This window comes from Nestor notabilis, unplaced genomic scaffold (assembly GCF_000696875.1).
Source record: "Nestor notabilis isolate BGI_N333 unplaced genomic scaffold, ASM69687v1 scaffold27716, whole genome shotgun sequence".
NCBI lineage: Eukaryota > Metazoa > Chordata > Aves > Psittaciformes > Psittacidae > Nestor > Nestor notabilis.
The window spans coordinates 818-12,511 of record NW_009932823.1 but is presented as its reverse complement, the minus strand read 5'-3'; the positions used below and the strand labels follow the sequence as shown (position 1 = coordinate 12,511).

Here is an 11,694-nt window from a genome sequence, read left to right as displayed (position 1 = left end):
TTTAAGGTCCCTTCAACCGAAACCAGGCTGGGATTCCCCTGCAGGAGGGAGATGCTTAAAATGCCAGTGTGTGCTGGAGCGGCAAGTGCTGGTGCTCCCAGATCTGCTGCCACCAGCAAAAGGAAAGGCAGCAATGGTGGGGTATCATGAGCATGCTTTGAAGACAAATCCTGTCGGTGTGAGCTGGAGACTCTCCTGTTCCTGAGCTGCAGTGGAGGTTTGCTCCCTCTGCAGCACCAGCCCCACTGCTGAACATGGGCACAGCACCATGCGGGGTTGTTATGGATCATGGCTCTGGTGGGGCGAGCACAGGGCTGCTTCAGTGGGGGAAGTCTCGGGTGGAGAAGGGCAGGGTTTGATATCCAAGCCATGGCTTGATATCCAGACCATTTAGGAGGGAAATATGAGACTGAAATACACACACTCCAAGGTGAAAGGAATCTCTGAAGCTTTGGAAATGTCAGTGATTTTTTTGTATTCATGTCAATCTTGTATTCTGAACCCTAACAAACCTGAAAAAAAGGCCTTGGGCTGTTCCTTCCATCTTTTGCACGATCCATTGTATTTACTGTGTGCTAAATACTTGTTAGAAGTGTTTTGGGGAATGTGCTGTGAAAACCCTGCCACACCTAACAGCTTCGTGATAAAAGGCTGTGGCTTGGGTTTGGGTCTTGCACATTTAGTAGGTTTGAAGGCCCGCAATCCCATTGTGTGTGTTCCTAACTGGATCTAGATTATGGGTTTTATCCTGGTTTTGGGGACCTGCTGTTGGGTAATCTCATTTTTCTGGCTGCTGAGAATCTTTTTGACAGCTAATGAGAATATTCTGGTTTTCTTCAAGGTTTGCATTTCAGAGCAGTTCTCTCTGTGGCAAGAGCTGCCTTTTGAAGCAGCACATTCATTCTCCCCTTCAAGCACCATAAGTCTCATTTGCCAGCTTCAGAACCATGGCAACAGAAGAAAAGAAGCCAGATGCAGAATCCACCAAAACACAATCTACTCCTTCCTCCTCAACCAATCAGAGCAAGGTGTGTGCGGGGCTCGAGCAGCGTCTGTGGAAATACACATGGCAGCACCTGCATATTCAACAGCCGAAGCAGAATCGGTCGAGTTCTCCCGTAGATGAAAACCTCTGCCAGGTTCTGCTGCTGCTGTTGTCTGAGCTGGAGAGGTGCTGAGGGTTTCATGGGAAAGGCGGATGGAGCACAGCCTGTTCCGCAGGGCTGGGGGGGGTGTAAATACAATCCTCCTGGTCACTTGGACCTTTAAAAAAGGGAGGTTGGTTGTATCCGTGGAATGCGTGGAGATGACGGGAGAATCGGGAATCTGTGAGCGTAGCTGCAAAGTGGGGAATTATGCAGATTCTTTGAAGGCTGCAGATGCTCAAAGGAGATGTTGTTGTTTAACCATGAAGCCTTTGCAAAGGGTGAAAAGGGAAAAAAGGGGGATTTATAGGTCTGGAAGAATTGGTCTGTGATTTAATTCGTGGTAAGGATGAAAACTGAGAACACTTAAAAGCAGTACACGGATCAATAGCAAGAGGAGTGTTTTGATCTACCAAGCACTTTATGGCTGGGCTGTTGGATTATACTCCCCAATTTCTTACTGGCTTGGCTGAAATTCCTATCAAGGATGAGTTGGTGTTGTGCATGCAACAGGGAGGCACGGCTGGCCCCAGACAGCAAGAGGGTTTGTTTTGGTGGTGGTTGAATTTGGAGACGGGGGGAGAAACAATACAGTTGTAAATGCTGGAATCTCTATTGGAGTGAACATCCATGTGGTTGGTTACTGTGTGCTGACCCGCTCTGGTCCAGAGCTTGTCACTGGGATACTAGATTTGGAATTTATTCTGCTTGCTGATATATATTTTTCTTACAGCCTGCACCAGTAAAACCAAACTATGCTCTGAAGTTCACATTAGCAGGACACACCAAGGCAGTCTCATCAGTAAAGTTTAGCCCTAATGGAGAGTGGCTTGCCAGCTCCTGTAAGTACTGCTTCCTCCTTGTCTCATCTAAAACATGCCTTGGAGAGCTGCCTGTGTGCAGTGTTACCTCCATCCGGTGGAGGAGGGATGCAGTGTCAAGGTTTTTCTTCAAAGGAGCAATACCAAAGCTGTCAGTCTCAGATCATCTGCTATAAGCTTTTTTCATGCTGTTGCTTTGACCACTGACCTGCTCAGCTTTACAGCTGCAGAATATGGTACAGAGGCTGGCCACGTGCTTCTGTCCTGGCTGTGGTCACTGCAGTGCCTGCAGTGGTCAGTCAGTCACAGCAAGTGTTTCACTACTTGCTCTCTTCAGTGGTGGATCAAGTTCTCTTCCTGTCAGCTTTGGTATTTCCTAAAGGGCTTTTTGTGGTCAACACTGCTTGACAGCTTTCCTTTGAAAATCTGTTTGTGTGACCCTCGGTGATCCAGAGAGCATCCGGGTATAAGGAAAAGGCGCTTGGAAAGAACATTGCTGAATGTATTGGTGAGCACCACTTCAACGTCTCCTGCGCATGGGAATGGCTGAGGTCTTTGCTTCACTGCAAATGGCCTTACTAAGACCAGTGCAGTTACCATGTAGAAATCACTTTAATGTTCAGGTGTCTCTATGAGCGTCCCCCTCTCCCCTGCCCAGGTTTTCTAACCTCTACCTCTGGCAAATACCAGCCTTTTTTCTCTGGTGCATTTTGCAAGTAAACATTTGGGGGTTTGCAGGCATTAACTCAGCCCTGCTTGTGGTCTGATGTGTGTTCGTTTTGGGCAAAAGTGTTTCAGCATTCCTATGGCTTGGCACTGCTGTTACCACTGGCAATCTAAAACAAGAGTAGAAACCCAAGTTGTCACCAGAGGAACTGAAGCTGCTGGAGACTGTGCATTCCAGGCAGTTTATGTAATCTCAGCTGCTGCAGCGTGGCGTGTATGGAGCTGTTCTTTACCAGTTCACCTTCTACACTTTGGTCTGCTGGGGAGGGAGGACTGCCCAGTGCTTGCAGGGATGTGGTTAAGGTATCTCTTCCCAAGTGGAAGGGCCAACATAGGTAATCTCTTGTCTGGCGTGTTCTTTTCCAGCTGCTGACAAGCTCATTAAAATCTGGGGAGCATATGATGGCAAGTTTGAAAAGACAATATCTGGTCATAAACTGGTGAGTATGAGGAGGTTACTGCACACTTGAATATGGATTCACTTTTCCTCACCCAGAAGTTTCCATTCTGGCTTAGTTTAACTAAGTGTGGAAGGCTTGTTCCTCAGTCTCATTTTGTGCTGCTTTGTTTATACAGTCCTGTGCAGCAGCCTGGAGTTGCAGAAGTAACGCAGGGCAGGCTGGAGGGGTGGGTGAAGTGCAGGCTGCTGGTGGGGTCCCTGCACGCTGCCTCGCTGGTCTTGTGTCCCTGCCTTTCAGGGACACCAGCCTGGGGCGCGGGGCAATGCATGCTTGGGTGAAACCCCTGTGAACTGTGTCCCGTTCCATCTTCCCTTTGTGCATGGAGAGAATGGTTTGCCTTTTAAGGAGATTGAATTTTTCTTGTGGGTTTGCCTACATAAACACAACACTTACTCATTCTGCAAAGTTCTAAAGAAACACAACTCCCAACCCCTGTGGTTTTGTTTTCTGAAGTTTCTTACATGCTGAGGTTTCGTAAACAAAAATGGAGATTCAGGTCAAGAAAAAACAGTGTAATTTATTCTCCAACCTTTATGGACTCAGATGATAAAGAGCAAGCCATGGCACGAAGAGAAGCTACTTTTTCAGATTAGTTAAATAGCAAACTGCTTATGCAAGCCAGGAAAGGGCTTTGGTGGCCACAGTAAAGCTGTGTGAGCAAGCCACTGGTATTTTTGGAGTATATGCTCACCTTAAAATGAGCAAGTGTCCAACAAGGAGCTCTTAACCCAGTCAGATCAATGAATTCTGAACTCAGTGCTGAATTTTCTTTCAAGAGCCAGCTGTGCATAGCATATGCAGCCTGTGTCTTCCATTTTCATGTGTCAGTGGACAAGCAGAGCTCAGAATTGTTTTCCTGTGTTCTAGGGTATCTCTGATGTTGCTTGGTCATCAGATTCCAACCTTCTTGTGTCTGCCTCTGATGATAAAACTCTCAAAATATGGGATGTAAGCTCGGTAAGGATGAACTATTGCTTATCTTTCTTCTCCCCAGCACTGGCACCTTAACTCACGTTCTTCTGAGAGACAGCCTTGATGTGTTATGACGAGAGAAGGTCGAGTGTTAAGCACTGCCTCCTGTGTGGGTAACACTCAATCTTTCCAGCATTTAATGAGCTGCTGGTTGACTGGGCTGTGAGGATGAGTGAGATAATGCTGTTGCTTTTGGAAAAGGAGGGCTGCTTATGGGTATCAGGAGGAGTCTGGTTATCTTATGAGAGCACTTAAACCTCATGGTCACAACGCAGCCGCAGGCTTTGTTTCTGAAAGCAGCATCTCAGCTGAAACCTTTCTGTGATTTCTTATTATGGCCCCACTTGTTTTTGCTTCTCTCCCCCTTCCTTATCTGCAATTACAGTGAGAACTGGATAATTTGCTTGTATTTTGACTAGGTATGTTAACTGCTTGGTTCTCCTGAGTGACTTAAAGGGTTTGCAACTTGGCTGCTGTCACTAAAAATAAGGGTGTTTTTTCTTTGCTCTAGCTGATCCTCATCTAAACCTGGGGTTAGAGCTGATTTCTCTGTGCTCTGCACAGCGGTTAATGTTAATACAGCTTATCTGAATGCATTTGTGGCACTGAAGGATATTTAACTCTGCTAAATGTTGTTTCAGGGTAAGTGCTTGAAGACATTGAAAGGGCACAGTAACTATGTTTTCTGCTGCAACTTCAACCCTCAGTCAAACCTCATTGTGTCTGGATCAGTAAGTGATTCTTTTTTCCCTTTGTGCCAAGCAAGTGTTACACCCCCCTGTCACCCCTTACTCAGGGAACACACAGGTTCTTTTAGGGATCCTTGGCAGAATGATGATGGCACTAAATCAGAGGCTGTGATTAGTATAGGACAGAATTTATGATTAGAATGGCACAGGGTTCTACAAGCAGGTTCAATGTAGTACATACAGGTGCCATAATACAGAATTTGTAATAGAACTTAAGATTTCTAATCACCTGGATTCTAACGTAACTCAAAGTATGACTTCAGTCACCTGGGCCCTCTGCAGATCGCTCGGGTCTTAATGAATGGTTGGCTGTATTGACAGAACTAGATGATCCTTTCCAACCCTAACTATTCTGTGATAACAGTCACAATCTAGACATGAAAACAATATCAAAGAATGTGAGTCTCTCAGTCCTTGGAGGCAGCAGATGGTGGTGGGGGTGTCCCTGGCTGTCGGGGGTCATGGACTCACTGTCCGGAACGGTTCCAGGCCAGGGTCCCTGCTCGATTCTGCAGTCAGCACCCTGTGTGCAGCTGCACCTTGTTCTGGGATGGGGTGATGGCCACTGCTGTGCTGGCTGTGTGCCCAGGACCTTCAAGGCTGGCGAGGAGGGGAATAATCTTGAGGCTGATAGGGACCGGACGAAGCAATCTGTTTGGTTTGTCTGCTTGGTTCAGAGGACCTTCAGGGCCTGATAATGAGGGAAAGGGAACAAATGTGACGTGTTCAGTCTCAGAATAGCTGCTGGCATTACAAAATGGTGTTAGTTGTGGTAGCACATTACCAGGGCTTGGACCTGGGGTACCAGTCACAGGCCCTTTCCATTTCAATTCTCTGTCTTCCTCCACAAACACAACTTGTAGTCAGCTGAGCTGTGGAGTGCCACTGCTGTCTTTGCTTGGGGACACAGTCATGTCTTTAACCCATCCCCAACATGCAGGTTTCCTGCACAGAGAGGGAGAGTTCAGGCAACTATGTGCCACTCTGTTATTTTTGCCCTGCTTGTGTCTGAGGCTTTTTGATGCAGCTCAGTGCAGCTGGAGGAGGGCACGAGCATGTAGTCAAGCTGTAACACCTCGCATGCCTCAAGTAGGCACATTATTAAACCACCTTCTGCATTTCTTCAATCTTCAGTTTGATGAAAGCGTGAGGATATGGGATGTGAAAACAGGGAAGTGCCTCAAGACGTTGCCTGCTCATTCTGACCCAGTTTCAGCTGTAAGTATCTTCTGATAAATGAATGCACTAACATGCTTATTTTCTTCAGCAGACCCAGTGCTCATTGCTCAATGAGAATGGAATGAGCAGTGTTTTCTGTAAGACTGGTATGGATTTTGGTCCTACATCTTAATGTGGGGAGCAAGGAATAGTGGTGTGCCAGTCGTGCCTGAGCCTAGCAGCAGGATGCTGGGGCATACGGTTGTGGTCACTTGAGGCTCAGAGAACAACCTGTACATCTGTTGCTTTTGGGTTGTTCACACCTAATGCTGTATGATGAGAGCATCTGTGTGTTCATGTGTTCTTAGCTTCTGAAGAGCATATTCCAGTCCCTAATGCTTGGATAAAGAGCTGTAAGTTAACATCCATCCCTCTTTGTAATTATGCCAGACAAACTGGGGGGAAAGAATCTGATTTGATCATATTGCCCATCTAAACTCAGGCCTATGGTTTGTATGTCGTGTTGCCTTTCTGCTTCTATGCACATGAACTGCAGAGTCAGTAATGCAAGGCAGTTTTAAGTGGAGCTTAATCTTTTGATTTTTATGTACATCAGGAAAGTTATTTTTCCCCTTCTGTAATATTACAGGTGCATTTTAATCGTGACGGATCCCTGATAGTGTCAAGTAGCTATGATGGGCTCTGGTAAGTGCTTAGTTCCTGCCTGTGGCACCATTCAAACCTTTCACATTTAAAAAAAAAAAAAAAATTTTAAAAGAAGCTTGTATTTGTAATGTTAAAATCAGAACAGAGACCTCAAACCCAATAGTAAAGGTTCTCCTGTGTTCTTAATAGTCGAATCTGGGATACAGCGTCAGGCCAGTGCTTGAAAACACTGATTGGTGAGTAGGAGTATTTCTTGTTTGTGCTCTATTTTTTGCTGTTGTGACATAAATATTCTGCATCGTTGCTGTGAACAGTGGCTTCCCTAAGCTGTTTCACTGTCTTCCTACTGCTCTGGTAGTACACTGTTACCCTCCAGTCTATTGCAATAAGAGGAACTAGCCTCTTGCATGAATAGAAACTTGCTTGAGTCTGAGTGTTGTGTAGTATAGATGGATAAATGAGTTTTCCAAAGCTTTCTACCATTCAGCTTTTCAAAGTTGTCTGTGCTGTTGGATGCGATGGAAACAGGCAGTCTGTGACTGTTGCAAGGTGCATGAAGGTGTCTTGTGAACATGGCTGATAAAAAGAAACCACCAGCTGGGGATGTGTTCCCTAGTTCTTCATAATCTTATGGAGCATTATATAGACAAGTTACATGGCACTGCAGATCAATGGCACGTGTTCCAGTACAATGATTTTTAAAAGGTCCTGCTCTGGTATGTGGTCATGCAGGGAAGGGAAGTTCAGTTATGAAGGGATATTTAAAATGTTTGTGAGCAAAATGCTTAATACCCTTTTCCTAAATGAATGAAAACAATCACCTTTCCTTGAAGTAGCAGTGGACAACAGAGCTGAAAGCTTGCTACTGTGAAACAGTTAACAGGTTATAGTCAGAGGAAATTCTCTGTGACACAACTGTGCACTATCTAATGTTGCTTTTGATTTCACTGTAGATGACGATAACCCTCCGGTGTCTTTTGTGAAATTCTCACCTAATGGCAAATACATACTAGCTGCAACCTTGGACAAGTAAGTAGTTAAAAAACAGACAGAAAAACCCCACAGGCTTTGGGGTATTTGAGTATCAGACAACCCTTTAGTTTGCTGCTCTTTAGCTATCGTAGTAATGATACTACACAAGTCTGTATTTACTATCAAACTTGAACAGCCTGGGAGATGTTGAGCTGTGCTAATGGCACAGGTAAGACTTGGGTTGTCTTAAAGTCTTGGCACTGCTTAGTGACTGCAACACCCATTCGTTCCTCCTTGTACCTTTCAAAACCTCAGGTTTTCCTTGCACTGTGCATATGATTCTTTTTTGTAACATTGAGAGGCAGAAAATATAATCTGTAAAAGACTGCTCGAACTCTGCTATGGAGGAACTTCTGCTGCTGCTGGGAAATTGTCAGATGGAAAAAAACCCCAAACCCCAAGAACTAAAATCTTTGGTTTTCTCTTGTTTTTTAGCACTCTTAAACTTTGGGACTACAGCAAAGGAAAGGTAAAACCAATCCTGCCTCACTATATAGACTTAACTAAGCTTATAGGGAAATCTGGGTTTCGTATGTGCTTTTTGAACTTGCATAACTGAGACATTAAGTAAAGCTTTATTTCTGCTTTTTTCTTTTCATGAACAATAAATTGCTGTTGCTCTTTCTCTCTGGTAACGTGATAAATTTAGGGCTTCCTCCCCCTTTAAAACTCTGGTGTTGTAGGGCAGGCAGAGGTGCCCTCTGCATCCTCTAGATAAGATGGCAGGGTGGGAAGCACAGGCAGATGTATAAGTCTTTTCTGCCAAAAGAGTTTGTGTTTGACTGAGAAAACTACCTCCCAGCTGTGTTAATGTCCTGTGGCTCTTCCCTTCCAGTGCCTGAAGACCTACACAGGACACAAGAATGAGAAGTACTGCATATTTGCTAATTTCTCCGTTACTGGTGGAAAGGTCAGTGGTTGTGGGAGATGTTCTTTGACAACATGCAGTTCTTACTGCTTTTCTCTGTAGCTGAAACAGGAGTTTGGGGATAGAAACCTCTGGTGGGTGCTGGTTCACAGGGGCTGTAGTGCAGCGGAGAAGAGGGTGTCCTAGCAGTGAGCCACTGGATGATAGGTCCATGAGTTGAGATGATGGAACAGGTTTAGTCCTAACACAGAACCACCTTAGCACCTCTTGCTCTGTTAGTTTTCCTCCTCTGGCATACACAGCGTGGAACAAAGCTTTCTGCTGCCTTTGTGCACTGAATGGAGGTGCTGAGAGGATGAACCACATCGAGCAGTCGTGTAGTGTTGGAAGTTCCTTTTCACACGGTGACACTGAAATGCTTACTGAATAATAGCAGATCAAGACGAGGAGAGAGATGAAAGTAACTATGTGTTTTCTCTGCCCCTCCAGTGGATCGTGTCCGGCTCAGAAGACAACCTGGTTTATATTTGGAACCTTCAGACAAAAGAGATTGTACAGAAATTACAAGGACACACAGGTGTGGAAGAGGATTTTGGTTTTATTGATGGAACATCCCTCATGTCACTTGTAATGAGAGCTTAGCTTGAGCATTTTCTCTCTGATGTTTAGTTTAGACTGTCAGACCCATAAATTCTTGACTGGCTGAAGCTTAATTGGACCCAAGGAGTTTGCTCCTTTTTATGAAGGGTGTTTTATGGGCATCACAGGTGTTTATTCTTTCACTGTGAGAACTTTGACACCAGCATACAAAAGAGATTTCCTTGAGTTCAGAACTGGCTGAGTATTTAAGTGACTCACAACATTAGTGGCTTTGAATTGCCTATTAACACTTTCCAAAGCTGCAGTTCTTGAAAGGATAAGGACTGATGTGCTCCTGCTGTTTGTAAATGTCTGCATCTGCCTGGTCTTGGAGGCAGAGCTGAGCATGTTTTGAGGTGTCATCTGGCGGAAACTTCAGTGTGAAGGATCACTGATTTGGTCTGTAAGTGGGGCCAGTGGCAGCAGGTTTTCATTTCCAGGCTGGGGCAGGGCTCTGAAGTGCTGCCTTAGCATTGGATGGGATGGTGGGAATATCTTCCATGGAAAGGAAAAACCTGACCTGGGTTTTTATTAGCTGTGTCTGACCTAATACGCAAGAGAGCTGCCTGTGAAGTAAGCAAGAACTAGAATCCAGAGTTCTCCCACTTAGAAACCTGTCAAACACTTTCCAGCCACTACTATCAATTCTTTTTGGCCAGTATTTCCTCTCGCAGAGAAGCAAAAGTTGTCACATACTTACAAGTAATGCATTTGTAATTCTGCTCCAAAGAACCAGGGGCTCGGCGATGCTGTTTGGAAGTGTGGTTTCAGAAATGTCTGCTATGCACCAGCTCTCACTGCTGCAAATAATGATATAATGATATTTGTGTTTCTCTTCTCTTTTGTTTAGATGTTGTAATCTCAACAGCTTGTCACCCGACAGAAAACATCATTGCCTCGGCGGCACTAGAAAACGACAAAACAATTAAACTGTGGAAGAGTGACTGTTAAATGCTGCAGGATCACTTGAGACTGTCAGGAAAAATGTTTTTAGAAAAAAAATACTAAAAATCCACATGAGAATATTAAATCCAGTTTGGCAGAAAACCTGAAGAGTGTTTGATAAAGCGGTTTCTGTTAGTCTTGGCCCAAAGAACACGTCTTAGCTCTTTGCTAGAACCGGGCAACGTGGTGGAAAACACACACAAGATGCAGTGTCTCCTTCCCCTGCCTGGTCCTTGGCAGCCCTGGATCACCCTGACACCGCGTTACAAGCGTCAGCCCTGTATTGGACACCCCAAAGATACTGTATTGGCTCGGTGGTGCCTCCGGGTGCTGCTGCCGCCGCAGGGGAGCGCTGCCTGTCGCCTCTCTGACAGTAAGTGAAGTCAAAGCCTAGAGACGTGTGGAGGTTTTTTTTAATGTCCGATTTCTTATTTTCCTTTCCAGAATGTAGGTTCTAGTCTCTTGGGAAGTTTCTGTCCTGTTTTACATAGAAGTACTGCATCTTTAAGGGTGCTTCGTTTTAAACACTCAGCTCAAACTTTGTGACCAAATAAAACCATGCAGTTCCAGATCCCCCTCTTCCTGCCCCTGACTTGACTCCTGTGGTGAAATCTCCTCTTCCCTTCTGTATAGTTGCTTACCTCTTGTTACGTGTGTTTAATAGATGCTGTTCTAGAGCAGAGTTACAGTTCTGTTAACCATTAAAATGAATCCTGCTTGTAGTTGTTCTCAGCATATTTTAAGTTTTCTGGTTCTAAAGCTCACAGAACACTGTAAAGTTACTTCAATGTAAAGAGTAAAAAAGAAAAAACCCAGCCCAGACTTTTGTATCTTGAAAACCCATCGTATGAAGCTGTATTGATAATGGCATGACTCTGTATCTGTTTCAGCGTTGGTATTTCTTTCCCTTTTTGTCATACCCATGTGGTATTTACACATCCAGAAAAATGCCATATGCCATAATAAAAAGGTGGGATTTTATGTGTATGCCTGTGGCACGCGTGTACTAATGCGAAGTGTCTGTGTCCAAAGAAGCCTCCCTTAAAAACACTTTTACGAGGAGGTATTTCTATAGCAGCTCCATTGAGTGAGGCGGGGGAGAGGAAGAAAGGAGGAGCAGCAGGGTCGTGGTTTACATCTGGTGTGGAGAAAGAGGAGCATAACTCGAGTCAAAATTTGTTTAAAGGAAAAAAGAGGATAGAATGGGAGGTGTCCTCAGCAGGGGCAGCATTGGTACGAACCCTCACAGAGCCCTTTAGCTGGGGGGAAGGGAATCAGTCCTGCTGCTCTCCTTGCAGCGTGGGCAATGGGTGACGATCCAGGAGCTGGCTTGTCCTGGCTCAGAGCTGTGTTGAGGCACAACTCGTATCGCAGCGGAGGGTTCTGCTGTGGGGATGGTGTGTTCCTGGGGCAGCAAAAATCCATGGTTTTGGCATCGACCTTCTGCTCGGTAGCTGAAAATCAATTGCAGTGCAACCGTCTCTGGTGGCTGCGCAGAGGCTGCCTTGCTTT

General features: G+C 45.2%; 1 protein-coding gene across 1 annotated transcript; it reads left to right on the top strand.

The window, feature by feature from the left end:
• Window positions 1–840: 840 nt before the first annotated feature.
• On the top strand, window positions 841–10,976 carry WDR5 (WD repeat domain 5). The gene is made up of 13 exons (XM_010016592.1): window positions 841–1,028; window positions 1,879–1,987; window positions 3,059–3,132; window positions 4,021–4,110; window positions 4,767–4,856; window positions 6,009–6,092; window positions 6,682–6,737; window positions 6,888–6,934; window positions 7,652–7,727; window positions 8,166–8,199; window positions 8,566–8,640; window positions 9,088–9,175; window positions 10,088–10,976. The coding sequence occupies exons 1-13, from the start codon at window positions 948–950 to the stop codon at window positions 10,186–10,188; spliced, it is 1,005 nt and encodes a 334-aa protein (XP_010014894.1). The 5' UTR covers window positions 841–947; the 3' UTR covers window positions 10,189–10,976.
• The last annotated feature ends 718 nt before the right edge of the window (window positions 10,977–11,694 follow it).